Here is a 22757-nt window from a genome sequence, read left to right as displayed (position 1 = left end):
CTGCTACCTGGCCTCGCTGCTAGCCGTCACGTCTAGATAAATGCAGCCGGCCGGGCCGTTGCGTAAGCCTAGGCGCAGCTCGATAGCTACCGCGATGATGATGCTACGCTGTACCCCGACCTGCAATCGGCACGAAACTCCCTATTCCCCGGGATGATTGCCGGCTCGATCCGTGTCCCGCCTCGAAACTTTCCCCGCGGTTCGCTGCCGTAATCATAAGGATCCGTGAACGACCGGATCACGGCGTAACGCGCGCTTACAACCGCTCCGTGAATATACGCGATCAACTACAAGACTACTGCCTTCCATGTCCTATGCGGGCACACTTTATTTCAGCAGTCCTATCAAATTACATCAAATTACCTTCGTAAATTCGGCAATGTCTAGTCAAGGGGATGAGAAATGGAGCTGGTGTCATTAGGAGAATACAAGGTTCCAGGTAGTGTACCTGGAAGCCCTGACGACGGCTGCATGGAGCATCGTGCAGCAGCAACGGCAACAGAGGCAGTAATGGTGGCGGGGTAAGACGGAGATAGCTGGAACGGGGAGAATAAAGTAGAATAGACCGGAATGGAGAGTACAAGGTGTATGCCTAGAAGGTACAGAGAGAAAATGGTAGCCAATGGCGTTGGCTCAGCGTCGTTGCTACAGTATTGAACGTCTCCTACGTGGGCTCCAGAGATCTCTCTCGCTTTCTCTCCCGGTTGCTTCTCTTTGCACCCCCTCCCAGTCCCTCTACTCTCGACCACCGTTTTCCTCTTGGTCTCTCGTCCTCCGTCGCCTCCTCTCTACCGACATCCTCTCCCAGCCGTCACTCGCACACCGTCCGTTTCTCTCTTTTCTCCGTCCCATGCCGCCGCCGCCGCCGCCGCCTTTCCATCTTTCTCCTTCCCTCCGATCGCTTCTCGTGACCCGACGACGTCCTCCCTCCATCCTGGTTCTAGGGTGGAGACCCACCCTGCGTCCTCCTCCTTGTCCGTATTCCTCTTCGTCGTCTCGCGTCCGACAGGGTGCTGGTGGGAGGACTCCGCTAACCTCTCTCCATTGCGGACCCTATCTCTCGAGTCCAGAGCCGAGATCCGAGCTTCCACGACGAGCTGACCGCCTCTCTATCCTCTCATTAATATACACAGAGACACGACCTCCGCAGGTCCCGGCTGCTCTGCCAGCACCCTCCTCCTCATTGGCTAAGACTTGCGGCGACATTTCAAAGGACCTCTTTCGGACAATCGTAGAATTTGATGGGATTTATGGGACCTTGAAATGATATTGATACGATCTAGGAAATAGTCTTGCTGATTTTCTAGGCTGGATTCATCTGAAATAATTGGGATTATGGATTAGTACTGGATAATTATGTTAGGAGATGGAGGGAAGAGGGAATGATTTTGTCCAGAGTCTGTTAGTGGAATCTAAAATCTATTTACACCTAAAAGTCTTTGTAATTTTAGTTGGCCCACTAACAAGAGAGTAATTTGGAAGTGGTCAAGTTCAGCGGGTACTTGCGAGAAAGTAGATATCGCACTGATCCCCCTAGCGGCGAGTATAGGAAGTTCAGAAATTGTACACCAATTTTGAGCCTACAACATTTAAATGATATTATGGTTTATTCAACAAAACAATGACGACTATAATATTGCCAAATATCAGAGATAAGCTGCTAATTAAATAGATATTTTTCTTTTCTTTTCTTATTTAAGGCACAGGAGAAACTATAGTACTACAGTACTATAGTATTAAATACACATCATATGAATACTATAAAAATAGAAAATAGTTTAGAACTTTATACAAAATCGTACCGGCACGTTTAAATAGTAGGTAATAATATGAAAATATTACTGAGTTACAAAAATAATTAATCATCTCGATTCCCCAAACTTAACTTCACCTTTCAGCGCGCAGTCCACGTAAACAGCTTCTAAAGTCTTAATAATTTCAATTCTACTTATCAATTACAATTGGAGTATGTACAGTTTCTTTTTCAAGATCAGATGCATTTTTTGTTAGAACGTTATATTTTAATAGTGCATCTTTTTCATCTGTATGCACTCATTTCATAAAGATACTAGCAACCTTCGTGTTATCACAGGCTTCTATTTCTTCTTTTTCTTTTCGACCTTAACATTATCGTCTTCCGAAGAATCTAAAATTATTACTTCATCAGACTTTCTTTTCTTTGTTTCGGTGCTGACGGTTCTCGATAAACTCTCCTTTGACACCTTGGAAACCGGCTCACCCCCTTTGCTGAGGGTGATGAAGGTCGCTCTCTTTGGAGCTTTCCCTCCAACAGGTTTAACCGAAAGTGAAGAAGAAGCCGTACTGTTCTGTGCAGTAGTTTCAACAGGACTAGCGTTTAAGTGTTTCTTCATCTCTTCTTGACTGATCTTTTTTGTAAACTGAGTGATCAGAGACACGTTCTTCTTCTCTTTATCCTTGTCTTCTTTCTCCAGTTTCTCTGTGGCCTCGTTGAAAATTGACCTCCGCTTCGGAGTCAGGGTGTACGACCACTGGTTCGGTAAAGGGAGGTCCTCCTTCATATACTCCTTCCTAACTTCTTCAGAAACGTACCAACAAGCCTTCAGATGCATAGGTCCCTCCTCAGAGCACATCATCCATTTACCAATTTCGCAAATCTTTTTCATCAGTCTAGCTTTCGACATTTGATACTCGCTTTCGCCCTCCTTATTTAAATAAGCGAGAAACTCTTTTACAAGGAACTTTTTACCGTGCACGTTTCCGTGAAGCAGCCGGATCAAGTCGGGTAGCACTGCTTCAGGAACTTGACTCTTCCTCGAACTCGATAGTGCCGGCTGCTGCGAGGGTGTACCGCACTCGGTGGGGTTCATTGTTTCGTTTTCAGTTATGACTGGTAGTGCCACCGGTATCTGACGTACCCAGGCTTCGTGGGCTGTCAAGAATTCTCTCGTTCTTTCAGGCACTGCAAACAAGAGAACAGCAAATGTAATTAAAGACAACATTTGTTTAAGGTCAACTGAGTAAAGAGCAAAGATGGATGGAGCGAAGGAATATTCACCATTTGGTGGAAATTCATTGTTATGTCCTCTCCAAATGCAACCAATTATTTTCGGTTTCAATTTTGATGTCTTTGTACTCCTTTCGGATTCGAACTGTTGGCCTAGAACTTTCAACTTGAACTTTTGTGTTTGAGGATTCTATGAAAAATAAAAATATGTTAAGCAAAAGATAGAAATATTTTATATGCATAGAAACATATTGTATACCATATCTTCCTCGTCTTCTTCATCGGCTCTGACCTCTTCGTTCGACAAATATCTGAATTATTAAAAATAGGAAGATTGTAGGTGAATAAAATTACCGTATATTTCCTTCTCTTATCCAAATCATTGTTTGGCTTACCCGTGAGGGACCATAAATTCATTGTCAACGTCGTACTCGTTGTCCTCTGGATTCTCTTCATCTTTTTCTTCCTCTGAACCATGCAGAGACTCGCCTGGCTCTTCCTCTTCCCACTCTTCGTCTGAATCGATTTCGTAATTGAACCATTTCTGAAAGAAAAAAAGAAAACATAAATACTATCTGTTCTGAAAATCTCTAATTGACCTTCTATCCGTAAACTGAAATATAAGAGAGTGCAGAGGCGAATGACTTGGGCCCACCCATCAAGGGTCCTCTACATTTTCATGATTTCAACGGGTTAAAATCAAGGTGGATAGGAATTCATTAAAAGTCATTATCGTCCGTTTTCCATGCGGTTTTATTTTAGTTATGATCACGGCCACTGGATTTTACTGAAGTCTGCCGTGATTAAGCAGGACGTCGGTATCAATGCGACTTCCTTGACGAGCGATATCTCGCTAGCCGTCCCAGCCTCTAACGCACGTGCTGCTCCTCTCCGATTCTCTTTAGTCTCCGAGCGATATTCGCGAACGAATCGGTGCTCTCAAAATGTAGATACTCTCTATACTCTTTCTACACCCGCCTCAACTACATAGAAATAAAAAAAGAAAGTCGAAATAATCTTCGACTCGATGGTGTAGAAAATTTCCAAATCATTTGGGATTTTAATTATCAGTGAAGATTCAAGGATATGTGTTGAAGGTGAAAATAATGTTCTATAATAGTTGAGAAACAAAGGGACACGGAATAATCGTGTCGTTTCCCTTGTGAAAAATTATCAAATTTGATTCGATGGTGATTAACGTTGTTAAGCCTTATGGTTTCTTGCGAAAAATCGCGATCAAAGTGAACGCAACTTGGTAGCTTATATTAGTAGCTATTTTTGACCCGTCTATTTAATACGATACCGCGGCCAATTCAAATATTACTCCGAGGATTTAACGATCACCCTGTTCCGCTAGCGAAAAGGTTTCTTCGAACGCGTGATTCGCGTCGATCAATTTCCAAGACGACAAAACGGAGCCGTCTCGTCGCGTATAATAAAACGCAATCCACGGTCCCGTGGATCGTGCAGAACGCCGCCGAAAAAGTCAATAAATCGTCGGGTTTTCTCTTTGTGCCGAACGCCGAACGATACCTTCCCTCGATATATCAACGTCCATTTCATCCCCGAGCGGACATCAATTACAAGACCATCTCGAGACGTTCATTTATTATTGAAAAGGAAACGTAATATCGTGGATGATCGGTGACTCGAAGGTGTTTGATACGTAACGCGGAAAACTTGCCGACGCTTGTTCGCGAAAAAAAAATACGAGACGCGGGGTGCAGCTTACGGCAGCCTAGTAAAGGTGAGTGCCCCCTTTCTGCCATTTTTATTTTATATTAAAAAATAGTCTTTGCTATGTACGAGACAAGCGGCAAAAATATCGTAAACTTGTGACAAGATCATCGAAACACCGTCAACACCATCCATGTCAGCGTTGACAGAGCACTTGATTTTTTTTTCAAGCATGGTTGCTCTGTTTCGACGATCTGTATCGAGTTCAGTACCTTTTAAGGGGCGATAAAACGTATCTCGAAAAATTATGTTCGGCTACCTCCATACTGTTTCGTCTTCGGTCTTCACGCCTCTAGGAGAGACCACTCGACTTTATTAAATGGTAACTTAAAAGAATATATGTATCAAAGGAATTACAATCCTAATCAAGAAATGCTGTGAAAGTTCATAAACCCGAAGATACAGCCTCAATTCCACGGTCAGTTTATCATCATTTTGATAAAGAGCCAATTGAAAACATAGTGGCAATAGGCAGAATCAAACGTATCGAATCTCGAAGAAAATAAATTTCAAATTCAACTGGTTTCTTTCTAGAGGTTGATAGAAAAAGGAATCCCTAGTTTGAAGGGTTGCATGAGCCGTAACAAGAGCCAGAGGGTAACAGTGGAACGTTGTCTGACTGATGCGGTGTACACACATTATTTACAGCGTGTTGTCACCCGCCGGGCCATCTGTAATGGCTGTTTTATGCTCCATTAAGATTATGCCCGGTGCTCCTCGTCGTTGCACACCGGAGATTAAATCCCTCTGTGTCGAATTGATTTATTTCCGAATATATTCGGTCCCTGCTGCACGCACTCCAACGATCCCTCTTTCTGTCTCCTCGAAACTCTATTAAACTAGCAATTTTCGACATTTATACATGTATTTACTGATGAAAAAGAAGGGAACTTTAGTCCTTGTAATCAGTCGATAGAGAGAACACGAGCGATTAAATACGTTCAATTTATATAGATACATATGTAGCTCTATTGATATACGCTTTTGGTGTTAATGGTTTCAAGCGATAACGCTGATACCATGATTAATGGCATGTAACATTCACAATTATGAATCGATTATGAGATAGCTTATTAAAGATGTCGTAATAAAATGTACAGTATGTAAACAATTTTTCCTTCTTTTTTTTTTCAATTATAGTAAACATTGAGCAATGTACGGTTCAATACTGCAACCCTTTCAAATTTCACTGACAAAACACTGACAATACCATGATAGCAGAATCGATAAATCAGTGAACTTCTAAGAAATTCCGAGACCAACTACAGAATTGTTCTAGTAGAAAGGAATTGAATCCGTATTCGAAAAATTTAGAATTAACACTGCTGATTCACGAGTAACCCTAAGATGGTGATTTTAAAGGAAAAATTGAATATAAAAAAGAAGGAGAAGTGGAATGTTTCAAACTCATTTGAATAATCAGATGTACATACATGTGGTTTCAATAAATTTGATTCGAGCAAACACCTCGACGATTCGAAGTGTGAAATCTGAAAGAAAGGGAAGAAAAAGAAAGTGGCTCGAGCGATACGAAGATACGCGTTGCGATCGCGACGAGCAAATTGAATCGCAAACTTTTTTTTTTTAATTATTATTTATCGGTGTGCAAAGTGACGCAACGGGCCGCAATTAATAAATCTCTCCCGAGGGTAGATACCGCGCAATCTTCGCGGCAAAGTCAGATGAATTTCTGACATTTCAATCGACCGGCTACAAACGACGAGGCATTTCAAATGCGTCATTAGATAAACACTTTGTTATCTGTCACAACGCACGTATTTCATGGAAAACCTACCATATGAAACGCTGAAGATGGAAAATCTACAATCAACATGAAAAATTAGAAGATGTAAAAAGATAAATAAATAAATTATTAGGTGGTAACGTTTAAAAGCGAAGAATTAATCCAATAATATGAATGTAAATTTCTAATTTGGAATGTCAAAAATTCCTAAACTTCATTATCTTGAATTACGATATTGATGCGATTTGGGATTTCCTCGTTCATTCCCAAAAGCGTAACGGATCGTTTGCGTAAAAGATACAAGCATCTCGCAATGAATCCGACATATTGATAAAGAGACATCGATAGATCGATGTCGACGAGTGGTGGTCTGTTTTTCATAACGCGCGCGAACGCGTAATTAGATCCATTAGCGCCGTGCCAGTTATAAGCCGATTATATCCTCCACCCTTATTCTTTTGCTTCAATTCTAACCCTGTATGAAGCTCTTTCTCCCTCCATCCAGGATGGGTCACGTTGTCTTGTGCTTTCAAATAACAAGTGCCAACGATCTAGTTAATACAATTGCAGAATCGAAGGAAAAACATAAAAGCAAGACATAGATTATATTATTGAAACAAAAGCCATAAAACTTCATGAACGCAAGGTCAAGACATTGCATCGCGTTTCTTAGCTGCAGCCCGTGTTCTTGACTTCTTTGAATTGAATGCAAAATATGTACACGGTATCTAAGGTCAGCCTTCCTCGACACGGATAAACGTACTACAAGCGATTCACTCTCGTTGGTGCCACTGACTTCCAACCATTTTATCGGTGTTGCTTCTTTTCGTTGCTCTAGGTCAAAGTCATCGTACTATATCGATGTCGCTATTATGTCGTATACAACATAGACCTCGAAAGTGTCTACAGTAACAGAGATTTTTGCGAGAAAAAAGAGGCGCCGATGTATCGAAAGGGTGAACAACAATCTACACCAGTTCGTTACAGAAATAATGAAGAAAAAAGTTGGAAGAAGCGTGCTGCAGAAGAGGTTGACCGACCCGCAAATTTGTTACGAGGAAAAAACCAAGAACTCATGGCTATCGATTCGACAAGGGGCCACGTGCTCCAACGTTCTCCAAATACGATCTGGACCCTCGAAGAAGGAGGATTCAAAGAGCTTCAAATTTCCGGGTTGTAAGCCGTGAATAGAAGAATACATCCTGATAAAATAGGATGAGATTTGTGCAATTCTACTGGTCTCGCAGAAATCTGACGATAGGCTAATTATCAGCGGAGGGGTTAGGTGGTAATGGTAAATAAACGAGTTGTTAACCGTCCAATTAGCCAGGAAGCCGTTTCGCTGTCGCGCCTGCCGATGTTCTGGGATCGGCCGCCTCGATCCCTTGGGAGAGATGGCCGGTGCCGTCACCGGGTGGCACAGCCTCGATTATCTCGGGCCGTGTGCCTTGTCACACGAGACTCGTTTGCGTCTTTTCTGGATCGAGATCATCCAGTCGCTGCAGTCTCCACGCGTCCCTCGATCGCGAAGCTACCGAGAGGGTTCGAGAGGGTTCGTCAGGGTGAATCGAGCGACTCTTCGCCACGCGTTCAACGCGTTCAACGTGCTTTCCTCCCGACCGTCTATGCTTTTCTACCAAAGCAGCGACCAAAGTTCTGGATGATCGATTTAGAAAAATTACAGAGAACAATAGAGAATTTTTTTATTATTTATTACCTTTTAGTAAAGTGAAGGAACTGTGAGAATCTTTGGGAAGATACTTTTTGGGAAGAAGCGTTGAATTACTTGTCGCCTGGTATCAGGAACCTTGCAACGCCGGCATTCGGAAGTGATAATGCGCGGAGGAAGTCAAGACAGTGACTAATGCTCAAGTAATTGCATGCGTAACGCAATTGAAATAAAAAAGAAACCAACGGTGAAAAGTAATAAAAAAAATAGGAAAGAGACTCGAAGCGTATTGTTCGTTTTTGGAAGAACAGAAATTTTGTAAGGTGCATTGTGACAAGATGATAGAGGATGCTGCGATGTACGATGTGAGTAAAAAGACCGAAGAAAATTAGTTGATATCAACTATAAAACTGATAGCAAATTTTTGACTCGTTTATTACAAGGACAGTAGTTAGCGATAGCTTAGTCGAACTATCAGCTAATTAAATATCTACGCAAATGACCAAAAACACTTATCTATAATGTTTCGTTTAAATTAGTACATCACAGCATGTGGTTCTTTCCTCGATATCAGGTCCAAACATCACTGTGTGACATAAATGTTACAAGGAAAAAGAAAAAAAAAAAAATGAGAACAAAATTGAAACTGTATGTACTTATGTACAGATAGTAATTACCTGATCATAAAATCGTTGAAAAATCAAATCTGAGAGTAGAAATAAAAGTAGCAAGAACTATCTAGTCGCGTTTTACATTTCCCTCTTTCTTTCGGCGCCGATAACTCAAAAATAGAATTGAATGTTAATCAACAGATATAGAGCGTTCGAGGCGCATGACTTCTTATTGTTTCGTATCGTCGAGAAAGCAGCGATTAATCCAAGACGAACAACCCGGTGCTTCTGTTTTTTTTTTTTGCAACTTTCCGGCTCATCATACGTTTTCCTCTTGTCGCAGATGACGGACGAACTGTTGTTCTCCGCTTTGGGATTAACCACGGACACCGGTGTCGAGAGGCAACTGTTCACCAGCTCGAACACAGTCTCCTGCGACTACGAACCATCTTCTTGCAGAACCACACCTCACAGTGACTATTCAGAGACTATCGACAGTCATTCGAATAATTTTGCCAATCCTATACAGTGTTACACGGATCTGACCTGTCCGACGAAGACTTTCTGGAACGAGTGGTCTGATAACACCTCTACGTCTCTCTCGGGTAAGTAGATCTTAATTAACCATTTAACGCTCCGATATATCTTGCAGAGATTTTATATAATAAAACGACCTCTATCATTAGGCTGTCTGAGTGAACTGAGCGAATTAGACTCGGAACTGGAATGGTGTTTAGACAAAAGTTGGAACTCTGGCCTTCCAGAAAGGACACCGTTGTGTACCGCAGGATGCGAGGGTTTCCTACACCTGCCATTACCGAATCCACAGCAAACCTTTCAACACGAAGAACCATTATGGGTGCTCGGCATCGATTTGAGAGCACTCGATGATACTATGGAAACGAGTGGAATTGGTAAGTTTCAAGCACCGTAAGAGATAACCGTTTACACCAGAATATCGTGTTGAAAACGAGATAATTTAGGCAGAGAGGGTATTTCGAATGAAGAACTGGACTTTTTTAGATGATACCGATTACCTTCTGTTCAATATAGATTACAATAATAACCAGGTAGAAGAGAATCTCATCTCATCAGCAGCTGCTGCTGCTGCATTGGCAACTCATGACTATACTAATCGCAGTTTCGCGAACGCGGCTGAAGACCGATGTTTTCCTTGCACTTACCAAGGATGCGTGAAGGTAGGTACGCATGAGAAATATAAAAGCAAGATTTTCTATATCCTTTCTTATTAACGCATAGAGTGTCTTCCTATTTATTCCATCCAGGTGTACGCAAAAGCATCCCACCTGAAAGCCCATCTCCGTCGACACACCGGTGAAAAACCATTCGCCTGCACGTGGTCAGGATGCGGATGGCGTTTCAGTCGATCAGACGAGCTGGCAAGGCATCGACGTTCTCATTCAGGAGTGAAACCGTACCCTTGCGAAATGTGTTCCAAGAGATTTGCACGCAGTGACCATCTGGCCAAACATCGCAAAGTGCATAGAAAGAACGCGTATCCATTGTTCCACGCCGGTAGAGGACTACGAGGAGGGAAGATGAACAACATTGTGCCAACGGAGATATAGCTCTATGATAAATGTGTGATTCTACGACGACAGTATCTCGAAGAATTTTTTCTCCATTTTTCCCTCCCTCCTCCCTCTTCCTTTCTTTCTTACTTTTAATGTACTTAATTGAAACACCACCGACTATCCTAATTCGCCAAACACCTTTCCCGTAAATGTTCCGAATGAAATAGAAAACGCTCTTTCAATGACTGTCTTGATGACGGTGTGAAAGAAGAGCAAACGAACGAGACAAAAGAGATTAAACAATACTACGAGAGTAGTTTACCTTTAAAACGGTTCAAGATACTGGACTAGATTAAATGACAAACTTTTAAGTGACAATAAATATCATTGAAAATATCTTGTCTTTTTCATTGGATATCTTTTAATCAATTGAAGATCATAAGTATGATTTGCCCGTAATATGTTAACTCAAAGTGTTTGCGAAAAACTAACATAACTTTAAAATATAAAATACAAAGACTTACCGTATCCCTTGAAAATGGTTTTCGAGATTTAATATTGCGACTCCGCTTTCTCCATGTACCCCAATACGGTGGCCGTTGATTTTCAGAGAATTGAAGCAATTTTGCTCGATGTTTTTCAAAGACGATATTCTGATTCACGATGTTCGACGTGCCGTCGTTTTCATCGTCTATAAGTAAACATAAAGTAATTGACGATAATCGGTACAATACATTTTTTGAAGTAAACGCGATGCTTACCTAATATGGTTACACTGTCCTCTTTTGCTTCAAGCGGCCAAGTCTTTGTTGATTTGCGTGGAATGATCTTTTTATCTTTGATCTCGCTAAGATACAAATCTGATATTTGCGTATTTCCTTCATTACACTTTTCATCCAATAGTAGTTTCTCTTTCTTGTTTAAAGTTCTTCTAGAGATCGGAGCCATTTTCATGTCCGCTTTTATTTCAAAAGGCATGAAATTTTTCACTTCCATAGTGCTTTCTTCTTGGAAAGATTTTTCTAGCTTCTTGGTGACGAAAAAACTGGTGAAATTTGATGCTGCTTTTTGTTTTTTACGCTCAGCTTCTAGTTTTTCCTCCTCTTTCTTCCTTTTCTCCTCTTCCTTTTTTTTCCGCTCCTCCTCGCGAGCCTGTTTCTCTTTCAGCTTTTGCCTGCAATTATATTCGTGTTATTTTCAATTTCCACAATGAAGATTAAACATACATAAATGAAATCATAGAAATTAGAAATATTCCTACTCAATTTCTTGTTGCTTTTTCTGTTCCCTCATTTTCCTTTCTAACAATTTTTGTTCTTTTTCTGCCTTTATCTTATCCTCCCTTTTTTTACGCTTCATTTCCTTTTCTCTTCGCCGATTATTGCGATCTTCCTCTAATTTTATTTCTCTTTCCTGATAAACAAATAATAGAATGTATCATTCCCTTGTGAAAAAGAAGAAACTGTTTATGATTATTAATATTACAAACTCCAAATTTACCCTTCTCCGTTTCTGCATCTCTTCCTTTTTCTTAATACTTAATAATTTCTTTTCCTGTTGCGTAGGTGTTAATTTCGTCTTCTTTATCTTATCTATCTTAGGAGTTTTTAAATTGTCAGAATTCATACTTTGTTCTGTATTTGACTTTAAATGGTCACCCCCTCTGTCATTACTATCCGACGATAAATTTACAACATCAGAATCAACATCGCAAGAGTCATTAACTGCCCCAACTAGTTCTTCTGCTTTCTGTGATACATTTGCATCCGTTTCTGTATCAAAGCTTTCATTAACAGATTCATCTTTTTCCTCTAGCAAAGGATTTTCCTGATCATCATTAGCATCATCTTTTTTTGTATCAGACTTGTTTAAAAACTTTGTTAAACAGTTAGATTTTGATTTATCCTGTTTTTCTATTTTCTTCTGCTGGGTTGACAATTGTGTTGGAGTTGTAGATTTTTGTGCAGCATTCACTTTATTAGATGTATTTTCCTTCACACTTTCAATTTCTATACTTTCTACAATTTCTATATCATTACTATCCATCTTTACTGTTTCAACTTTATCATCATTTTTATTTGAAGCTGGCTTGGAAACTTTAACTGCCTTTGGGCTTTTACATCCCACTGAAGGTGATGACAACTTCCTCTTCTTAGTTTTTATAACATTTGGTGATTGAATTGGACTCCGTATTTGAAATGGTAATTGCGCTGAAACAATATTTTACATTGTATACAAGTCAGTTAATTTGTAATTACATTGATGACAGCACAGAAATTAAAAAACAAGTACCTTGTTTCATTTTCTTTGTCCTGATCGGAGTAACCGCTTCAATGATACAATCATCTTTTTCGTTGGAATCCGTCATTTTCATCTTATTAGGTCTTTAAGAATGCAAAAAAAATAAAATCAGACCAAAGTCCATATCTGAATAAAAATAATAAACGACTAAAAAATTATATTCCTTAACCTTGTCTTACCTAAACGCTTTCAATTGTAAACTTTTTCTTACAACATAACAACGACTGACAAGATCTACAACAAATCTGTCAATGGCATGTTACTATAACCTAAACAATAATTTATTAGTCAAACAACAATAATGCAAACATTAATCGATCATATATTTAATACGTATAAATTTCGAGATTGAAATGTTATATACAATTGTACAAGTTTTATAATTTAAGGAACTACTTTCACAAATACAATAAGTTGGACGCGCATAACTGCCGGATAAGAATTGGACTGAAAATCCGCGGGAAAGTAAAACAGTGGAAGGGATAAAATTATACCCGATAGCAGTGACTACAGATCCATCTGGATCCATCTGGATGGTACATACATCCATAAACCTAGGGTTTACTAGATTTGTAGATCCAAAGTTTCAAATTCAACGATGAGAAACCTTTTCTTTATATCAATTTACGCCTGTTAAATGAGAAACAGATTTATAATAACATATGAGCAAGATTTTAAGTAAATTGCAACTTTTTTAAAGTGGGATGGCTAAACTTATATTTTGAAAAATCGACAAGAGGGCGCTCAATTTTGGAGAGAGTGCTTTGTCCATTTTCTCCGCTAGATGACTCTTTTGATGATAATTTCACGTTCGATGAATATCGGATACCGATCGGACGGCTTACGAAGCCGTTTGGTCAATAAGAAGCTCATCGCGAAACTTGAGAAAGCATAATGTGCATGTGATGCACAAACGATACAGCAATATCGTGTATCAGTGCGGTACGCGGTGCGTGTTGAAAAATTTTATCGAGGAGGAAAGAAACAGCAATGAAACTGTCTGAGAAATAAGAGAGGAATGTGCTGTTCCGGATCGTGAAAAGCAAGAACTTCCAAGAGGGTGTTTTTTCCTATAGTTAAAAGGAAAGGTCAACCCTTATCCGGATTCTATACAATGTACCGGCGGCCCACACCCACTGACTGTTTGTTCTTTAAATTTAACCCCTTGCGACGTATTCGAGGGTAGCATGCCGTGTACTATGTGCATCTATTATCAATACTGTCATTACTTGCAAGGTAAAATATCAGATATATATTATGAAGTCGTTTTAATAGATGCGTTTCACGATCGAACGATGATTTTACAATCTGCAGAATAATCTTATCGTAAAATCGTTCTATGTCTTAATGTTTAATAAGTAAATACATAAGTATATAAATTATTTTTCCGGCTTAATAGAAAGGGTTGCGCATTCGACAGATATAGAACCAGACATTTATGCACTTATGGAATAACTAGTACAATTTCGAAAAGTTTTCATGAACGATCGAATCGTGCATTGCGACGTTTATCATTAACTCCTGACTTGAATACGAATCGAAATCGATTGACAATATACTCGATGCATTCTCTATAATATATCTCGTATTTACAACAGTACATATACATATATATATATATGTATACTCGATGAATACAAACGATGATTTCATTACTGTCGGTCAAATTGATCAATATTAATCAATCACGTAGAATAATGCCGATGATTTTATTGTCTTATAACTTTTATATTCATAAACGTTAATGCGATTGTTGTTTCAGAAATACCTTATAGTAATAAACAACCTTAGAAAATTCATTTCTACATGAATAAGTTATATCTATGACATAATCTTGAAGATAATAACATTGAATTCAACATGTATGCGTTAAAAATGCAAACTGCCTGTCAGAGTGAAGCCAGTGGGGAGCCAGAAGATCCTAGTAGCCATCACCAAGAACCTGTTAAACCTCCAGTACAAGATTGTAGTTCGTTTGACATTGTTAGAGCAACACAGGTAACAAAGCCTTTAATCGATACAAGACTAGGTATTTATGTATTTTACTTATTTTAGAATATTCTAATTGAAATTTTCTTTTCTTTAGTATGGAGCTTTGGATAGAGTAACCGAATTAGTAGAAGCTGGTGCCGATGTAAATCAGCCAGATTCAGAAACTGTAACATTATTACACTGGGCTGCAATAAATAATCGAAAAGATATTGTAAAGTACCTAATTGCAAAGGGAGCTGTTGTTGATGCAATTGGTGGTGAACTTGCTTCCACGCCGTTACACTGGGCTACAAGGTCTGTTATTCCAACTTTCATAATATGATAGCAGATCAAGTAGAACTACCATAATGCAAATCATTTTCAGACAGGGCCATTTACCTACAGTTGTGATATTAATGAGAGCAGGAGCAGATCCAACTCTCAGGGATTCAGAAGGATTTTCATGTATTCATTTAGCTGCACAATTTGGCCATACATCTATTGTTGCTTATCTAGTCGCGAAAGGAGTAAATCCGAATATGCCTGACAGAAGTGCAATGACACCCCTTATGTGGAGTGCCTATAAAGTTAATAGGTAAATGTGGAGAAATAACAAGTATCCCCTTAGAATCATATTATATCGATTACATCGAAGTTTTCTCTTTTATAGTTTAGATCCGACACGCTTGTTACTGACCTTAGGAGCGTCTCATTCGCTTACGGATAACTTACATGGCAATACCGCTTTGCATTGGGCTATTATAGCAGAAAATAGTACAGCAATATCGACGTTAGTTCACCATGGTGCATCGTTAGATGTGCCAAATATTCGGGATGAAACGCCAATGACACTACTGGGTCGTCATATCGGCGCTGCCTGGTTAGGACATAAAATCAGTCAAGAAATCCGAGAAAGGCAGGGCAGAACAAGAACATGGTGTAGAGATAAAGTATGTGTACTTAATTTGTTTACCTGTTTCATGTTCTTCACATTTCTTCATATCTCGAATTCTACTTTCAGAGAATACGCTGGTACTGTATGGTCAGCACACCATTTATAGTTTTCTATCTAATTGGAATGATTCTTCAGTCGGGATTGGATTATTTAGTGAAATTAGGTGCCTTTGTTACTCTTTACATAGCACTATATTTAGCTAATCATTTTGTCTTTGACGAACGATTATTTCATATTATACCAATGTCAATTTATTTGGCTACAAAGGTAAGTTTCAAATTAGTTATTTATCATTAAATTGAAGTATAGGAATTGAATAATGCTGTAGCAATTCCATTATCAACTTACATGTATCTTAGATAGCTAATAAAAGTAGCTTATCGTACAATTTTAGATAACATATATATAAGTAAATCCAACAAAAATTCTTCGATTGATATCATTAACAGCTATCAACGCTTTTAGTACTTTTTAATTATTATGATACGAGTATGAATCGTTTCGTCCTCTTCACTTGTTATAGATGTGGATATACGTTACATGGATCTTTTGGTTAGGCATACATGCTGCCTGGTATTTATGGTTACTATTAGCGGGTGGATCAGTACCGCTATGGATTTGTTTCTTACAATCCTGGAGGGGTGATCCAGGTGTGATCACAGCTACACACGAAGACAAATTAAATGTAAAAATCTATATTTTCAATTATATCAATTGTTATAAATAAAATACGTGTTTTAATTGTATTATTTTCAGACGATTATAGAGTTAGCAGAATCTGGCGGTTTTGAACTACACTCATTTTGCAGTAGTTGTTTAATCAGAAGACCTATGAGGTCTAAACATTGTTCTACGTGTGATCGATGCGTAGCACGATTTGATCATCACTGTCCCTGGGTCAACAATTGTATTGGTAAGTTAATAAAGATAAACCTATTTTATTTTTTTTTTTTTTTTTTATGGTAGTAATATGTACGCATAAAATGTAGTAACTTTGGACAGTCTAATCTCGATCTATTATCTTAAACGATATAATTGCATAATTAATTTTTTAACACATCTTTTCTTTCTGTAAATTACGTTTAGGTGTGCATAACCACAAGTATTTTCTGGGATTTTTAGCCTCGCTATTAGGCCTTTGTATTGTTGTTTTATCTGCTAGCGTACAGTATTGGCAATTTGAGTGTTGGACAAATTTAACAAATGGCCATACTGCTGATAATTACCTAGTCGCTGCAGCTACATGCGATGCTTGGGTAATGTGGGTCACAGCAAACACGTCTCTCCATTTCTTCTGGGTTGGCACGCTATTAGCTTGCCAATGTTATCAGGTTTGTACAATAAAATAATACTTATTTTTATTACATTTTATTTCTACGAGACGAAATCGTTCATATTAACGTGTATTTTTTATTAGATTATGGTTCTTGGAATGACGACAAACGAGCGTATGAATGCCGGACGGTACGCGCATTTTAAACAAGGAAATCCTTTCCATCGCGGTGCTATCCAGAACGCAGCTGATTTTTGCAATATAAGTTTCTGTGGTATAAAAGCAAAACCCAGTTCAGACTGGTTACACAGTTTTGATCATAAACAAAGCATCGAAAAGTTACCTCTACTCGCTACGAAAGACAACTTCCAATACATTTAGGATTTTTCTAAATGGTCAGACAACTGTTACGGAAGATATGTAATTTAGCCATCAGAAGCTAACTGTGTCATATCATGTTAATGCCTCAAGTATTTCTGGGCTACCAAAGAGTTACTACAATATCGGAAGTGACTTTTCAGAAAAGGTAGTGATTTTATGCATATAAAGATTTAAATTGCATACTGTAAACAATTTCCTACAGTCAGTGAATATAAATTTTAACATTCATCTACTGTAAAAGACTGTTCTTACGACGTAAGTATGCATATCCCACCTTTGCGTATTCTATTTTCCAAATATGAAATAGAAAAACAAGTTGCACAAGTACTTTGACTCTATTTTTACAAAAGAAAATGATAAGAAATTTCATTTTTTTTTTCTACATACTTCGTGTAAACGGAACATTAATACAATTACTTTACTTTATAGTGCATTGTAAATATCTATACTTTCTTTTCTTGTAATCGTAACGTAATCGTTAAATATCAGTACGTTAACATGCGATTGCAAGTTCGTTTTTTCGTTACTCTTTACTACTTCATATATCCTAACAGGCGGTAGGTTCAATCTATAAATAATTTACTCGAGAAAAGTACAATTTTAATCGTACTGAAAGACGGAATATCTTTATAAAAAAAAACCATGACAGTCGGTTCTATAAAATCATTGTATAACGTATTTTTATCAATATTATTTATTACACTTATTTGTACTTTGTAGCTTTTAAGCGTTGTAGAAATTCGTAACAAACACTCTGAACAGCAATATTGTCACAATTTTTGCTAATATCATAAAATTTTCATATTACACATAAGGAATTCAGAATTAATATATAAAGGAAAAAAGGTGTAAAAAAAAAACCAACTTCGTAACTTTTAAAAGTATGGCATATTCATAATGAAAAGCTCGTGGGTAAATTTTAATTAAATGAAAGAGTCAAAGATTATGCTATATGATTATAAATATTACTGTTGGCTATTCAATCAGTTTTTTCGTACTTATAAATAAGTTTACCTGACTTAAGTGCCATGCTTCTACTCTTTAAAAGACATCCACATACACGCGTTTACACAACTTTATGCTCTAACTTTATAAGAATTGATTAACGTTGGCTGTTGTATCTAATCTATTATTGCATTACGTGAAAATGAAGTTTTAATGATAGCTATATAAAATATTTACATCATAATATGTATATAAATTGTTTGCATCTGTTTTGGTGGATGTCATACTTTAATGATACGGTAAAATTTTCAAAGAAATATCTTATCAATTGTGAGTAGTAAATTGAAGAAAAAAGAGAAGAGAAACAAAGGAGAAATCTAATACATTTTTGTACGATAATTACACATGTGACGATAGAGATATTATTAGAAAATAATCGTCGAATATTTTACATTCCAAAAATGTACTTCAGTTTATAATTGCGAAACTTTTTGTTTAATTTGTAACGTTAGTACTTACGTTGTTAAGAGCATATACTCCCTTTTAGTATGAATATCTTCAGCATCATTGACAAGTATAATGATTAGATTTCACTGTTAAGGTTGCAAGTGCTATGTCAATTCCACTTTCTAGCATTATTGATAATACTAATTACTGAATATTGGTACTGTAAGAGTTGTGTTTCACGCACAATTAATGCAGAAAAATAAACGTTTACCGATTAATTGCATCCTTAACAGGATACACTTAAGTATATTAAGTATAAAAATCTAATTTACCAACGTTTGAGTAGAAATGAGTCTATGTATGTAAGATATATTTCTGTCAATGATTGCACGAACAAGTTACTCTAATTGTTAATAATCTAAAGAAGTATGTTAAAAGAGTGCGTATGTTCTTAACATTGCATTTCCAATAGGTGCCTAAATGTCTGATCATTACCTTATAGAAATTTATGAGAATAGATCAAAACTTTAAATGTATTTTAAGCTTATACCGCAATAAGTTTTTAATAGTTTTTAAACAACACTATGTTTCTTTGTTAAATCTTGATTAAGCATTATTATCTTTCCGATAACGACTACATACAGCAATTATGTTTTATAATTTCATCGTTCTTAGGCCGTTCATGTGTGTACGACCAATTACTTTATACACATTTATTGTACATAATCAAACTTGTTTTCATTCCTAATGGTTTTGTAACTTCTTCCAAAATCTTTAATGTACGCGTGTACAGAGAAAAACTAACATTCGGTACACTTGTCCAACCATCGTTAATTAAAAACAAGTTTGCAATTGTTTGACTGATTGTACAGAATGTTAAGAGGTATTTGTACAAAACGTTGAAACGTACATATAAGATTCGAACGATGATATTACAAACACGAATACTCCACGTCAGAATTAATCCAAGAAACATGTGTATAAATATTATAAATACAAATGTAAGTTAATTTGTAACAAACACTATTGACTACTTATGCGAACGAACGTATTTCTCAAATATTTCTTTTGACCGAGTGATAAGCATTTGGTATTTATTAATGTATATTTCTGTTTCTAGTCCGATTGATATTAAGCTAATTTGATATTTAGATTATATTTACTTCGTGTGAGCAATCAGATGCACTGAAATTGTATAGCGAGTAGTTTATTCGTTTTCTAGGCAAGACAGACAAACAAATTCTATACTTAATGGTCCGATATCAACGAATAAAAAAACAACTGTATTATAACATTTTGAGAAACATACACGTAACAAACAGATAAACATAAAGAACTTTTATAATTAAGATTTTTAACGTTTTATTTCTAAGTTGCGAACGAATTGCTTCGAAGAACGTATAAAGGATAAATGAAGCACCGATTAAGACACAAAAGAGAAAGATTTAGAATAAATAAACACATAAATGTTTAGAATTCTAGTTGAAATTTTTGACGGAAGAAAAAGTAATATTAGTTGTAAAATCTTTTTGTGACCTGTTAAGAATTTGAGAATTATAAAATTCCTCGCAAGCGTTATATCGTATAGATCAGATTACTACTATTCTATTAAATCATACTAAGCTAATTATACCATTCTACTTCCAATTGAATTTGATGTAAATAACAGTGTCTTTTACTTCGAATAATGTTTCAAGAATGAATAGAATTTTGAGAATTTTAGGGGGGGGGGGGGGGGTAAAAACTTTTGGTAACTGATAAACAAAAACTGAATCAAAATTACTATGTGTTTATAAAAGAAATAAAGAGGAAAAATTTTATTTATTTATTTATTTATTTAATTTATTCATTATTATTCCACAAATACGTTTCACGATTTGTGTCGTTTTCATTGTGATCAATTCGAAAACATTCCCTTCTTTGAGAAACCAATTTCATTGTATTGGTAATCAAAGTATAAACATATGAATGTAAGGAACTATCCTTATTTCTGTCAATTTGACAGTTTAATTTTCTTTTAGTTCATGTTACTTTAATTTCAGTTTTGTTCAGTTTGTTTTAAAGAAATGTGTTTATCATGGTATCCGGGGAGGATTGTACTTATAATGACACAACAGAAGCTTCTAATATAACATCTTTGCAATCGGATAATAGTTGCGTAGTTAATACCAATTTCAAGGAAGCTGAATTTGTAAAGAAAGAGGATAATACTTTTGAACAATTTAATCGTATGTAAAATAAAAATTTAAATAATAAGCTAAAAATTGTAATAATTTAAAAACAAAAGCTTGTACGTTTTGTAAAACAAACATAAATTGTACATTACACGTATGCAGATAAAGATTGTAAATGTTACGGGATACATTCACCACTGAACCATGGAGTAGTTTCAGAACATTGTGGAAGACCCAACACAGTACAGGAATTACCTAAAGATTTACAGAAAAACCAATGTACAATGAAACAAATTCAATCTACTGCACCGTGTTTATGCCGTACCCATAAAATGTAATATAAACATTTTTATTTCACACAGCAAATACTGATTAAATCTTATTTTTTTAGCAATGCCTATACTTTACCCTTGAAACACAAAAATGGTAATTATTATAGCTTACCGAATTTTGTTAAGTCTGTACCTTAATCTTTACTTCATATAAGTAACAACTCTGTACATTCCTTATAATTATAAATCGTGTATTCCAATTAAAATAGTTCGAATTAATTGCTTATCTTTTTTTATTTTATTTTTTTTTTTTTTTGAATTCATTTCAAGCATATCTAAAATACGAGTTTTTAGGTCCACATTCACGACCATTTTGGTGTCGTTTTAAGTGGAAATGGCCAAGGAAAACCTATTTAGAAAAAAAAGATGCAATGTACGAGGTAAACTTAAGATCATCAAAGTGTGCTCATTATAACAAGGTGGAGTAAAATATTTAATCGTTAATCTATTTAACGTTAAACGTAAAAACTCAATGATATATTTATGCACAGCCCTTTATGTACTGTGAAATATCAGAAGGGATACCTAATAAAAGAAAACAGAATCCTCCTAAAGTGGTAAAACCAGAAGAAAAAGAAAAAGAGAAAGAGATAAAAGTGACTGAAAAAATTGAAATCTATTACTTTGATCACGGGAATTCTGCGTAGGTACAACTACATCAACGTTTAAATTTAAAAGATAAAAAATAAAATCTATTTATGTTTAAAAAATTAAATACCTTTTTATTAAATTATATTTTGCTTAGGTACTATCGTACCACGGATTCACCGCCGATACTGGCAACTGAAAAATGTGCCGAGAAGACTGATCAGGCAGCAACACGCTTCTGGGCTGAAATATTTGGAACAATTCATATAGGCACCGCTTTCGTAACAGCATTTATTTTACAATTCCTCCGATTCATACTTTACAGCGTAATCAGACCCCTGACTGTGGGCATCTTGCAACTGTTGGCAGATTACTTCATAAAGCCTCTTCTGTCCATCATATTCAATGCTTTGATACAACCAGTACTGATACTGTTATACAACATTGCAACCTCTTTAAGGGATCTTTGCGAACCTATCGCAGAGGCCATGGGTCTGTTCTTACGCGAACTTGCTAATGTCTGTGCGGCAATTAGAATTGTGGAAGTTAAACAGGGTACTGCTCCTTCAGCTGTTTGCACTTGATCGGTACATGTAAGCAAATTCGTTAAAAAAAAAAAAAAAAAATGAACAAAGAAATAATCCGTGGTTCTGTTTTCATTATTTAGGATTCAGAAGGATGGAACAAGGTTGAACAATGTACCTTTATATTGGTTAGACAGATGAAATCATTGCATTCTTCATGGTCCAAGCTTATCCTCTGGATGCTTCTTAATAATAAGAATAATTCTTATTATAAAACTACAAAGTAAGTTGAAGCTGTTTCAGCTGGTAACTGATATCCTTCTTAACGTTTCCTTTGCAAAATAGGGTGATATTCAATTAAAAAGAAACTGAAAATGACCTAGGAACAGCTCGAACGCGGCTGTTCGAGTTTCAACGAATATAACACATGCCTTAACACCAGGTATATATTTGGTATTACTTGTAACTTTACAATATTATTATCGTTTCATTCATTTTTGTTATATTTTGTTTGTTTTTTTCTTTTTTTTAATTTTTTCTTTAATAGTTTTTACAGAACAAATTATTCCTCATAGCAACTAACT

At 36.6% G+C, this 22757-nt stretch overlaps 5 protein-coding genes across 7 annotated transcripts; 4 read left to right on the top strand and 1 right to left on the bottom strand.

The window, feature by feature from the left end:
* Window positions 1–1588: 1588 nt before the first annotated feature.
* LOC114882720 (chromatin assembly factor 1 subunit A) lies at window positions 1589–13036 on the bottom strand. The gene is made up of 10 exons (XM_029199680.2): window positions 12763–13036; window positions 12575–12666; window positions 11783–12492; window positions 11544–11695; window positions 11044–11456; window positions 10807–10973; window positions 3382–3530; window positions 3246–3297; window positions 3038–3176; window positions 1589–2941 (listed from the first exon to the last, which is right to left on the bottom strand). The coding sequence occupies exons 2-10, from the start codon at window positions 12654–12656 to the stop codon at window positions 2097–2099; spliced, it is 2709 nt and encodes a 902-aa protein (XP_029055513.1). The 5' UTR covers window positions 12657–12666; window positions 12763–13036; the 3' UTR covers window positions 1589–2096.
* On the top strand, window positions 3905–10678 carry LOC114882721 (Wilms tumor protein homolog). 3 transcript variants are annotated; one of them, XM_029199684.2, is made up of 5 exons: window positions 3905–4083; window positions 9091–9352; window positions 9434–9661; window positions 9801–9946; window positions 10034–10678. In XM_029199684.2, exons 2-5 carry the CDS (start codon window positions 9091–9093, stop codon window positions 10334–10336), a joined length of 939 nt encoding a protein of 312 aa, XP_029055517.1. In that variant the 5' UTR covers window positions 3905–4083; the 3' UTR covers window positions 10337–10678. The 3 variants fall into 3 exon arrangements, with proteins under 3 accessions (XP_029055517.1, XP_029055515.1, XP_029055514.1); XM_029199682.2 differs by lacking the exon at window positions 3905–4083 and adding an exon at window positions 4090–4733; XM_029199681.2 differs by lacking the exon at window positions 3905–4083 and adding an exon at window positions 7892–8501.
* A 373-nt stretch (window positions 13037–13409) lies between the features above and the next one.
* LOC114882801 (palmitoyltransferase Hip14) lies at window positions 13410–19904 on the top strand. The gene is made up of 10 exons (XM_029199845.2): window positions 13410–13819; window positions 14346–14581; window positions 14670–14869; window positions 14940–15149; window positions 15225–15504; window positions 15576–15776; window positions 16033–16194; window positions 16266–16422; window positions 16596–16840; window positions 16927–19904. Exons 2-10 carry the CDS (start codon window positions 14444–14446, stop codon window positions 17161–17163), a joined length of 1830 nt encoding a protein of 609 aa, XP_029055678.1. The 5' UTR covers window positions 13410–13819; window positions 14346–14443; the 3' UTR covers window positions 17164–19904.
* A 728-nt stretch (window positions 19905–20632) lies between these two features.
* Window positions 20633–21199, top strand: LOC114882804. The gene is made up of 3 exons (XM_029199860.2): window positions 20633–20783; window positions 20892–21063; window positions 21121–21199. The coding sequence occupies exons 1-3, from the start codon at window positions 20633–20635 to the stop codon at window positions 21197–21199; spliced, it is 402 nt and encodes a 133-aa protein (XP_029055693.1).
* Window positions 21200–21558: 359 nt separating this feature from the next.
* On the top strand, window positions 21559–22701 carry LOC114882805. Its single transcript, XM_029199862.2, has 2 exons — window positions 21559–21704; window positions 21807–22701. Exons 1-2 carry the CDS (start codon window positions 21559–21561, stop codon window positions 22231–22233), a joined length of 573 nt encoding a protein of 190 aa, XP_029055695.1. The 3' UTR covers window positions 22234–22701.
* Window positions 22702–22757: the final 56 nt, after the last annotated feature.

Source organism: Osmia bicornis, chromosome 4 (assembly GCF_907164935.1).
Source record: "Osmia bicornis bicornis chromosome 4, iOsmBic2.1, whole genome shotgun sequence".
NCBI classification, from domain to species: Eukaryota; Metazoa; Arthropoda; class Insecta; order Hymenoptera; family Megachilidae; genus Osmia; species Osmia bicornis.
Note: the sequence above shows the minus strand (reverse complement) of the source record. Positions and strands in the feature narration are given on the sequence as shown.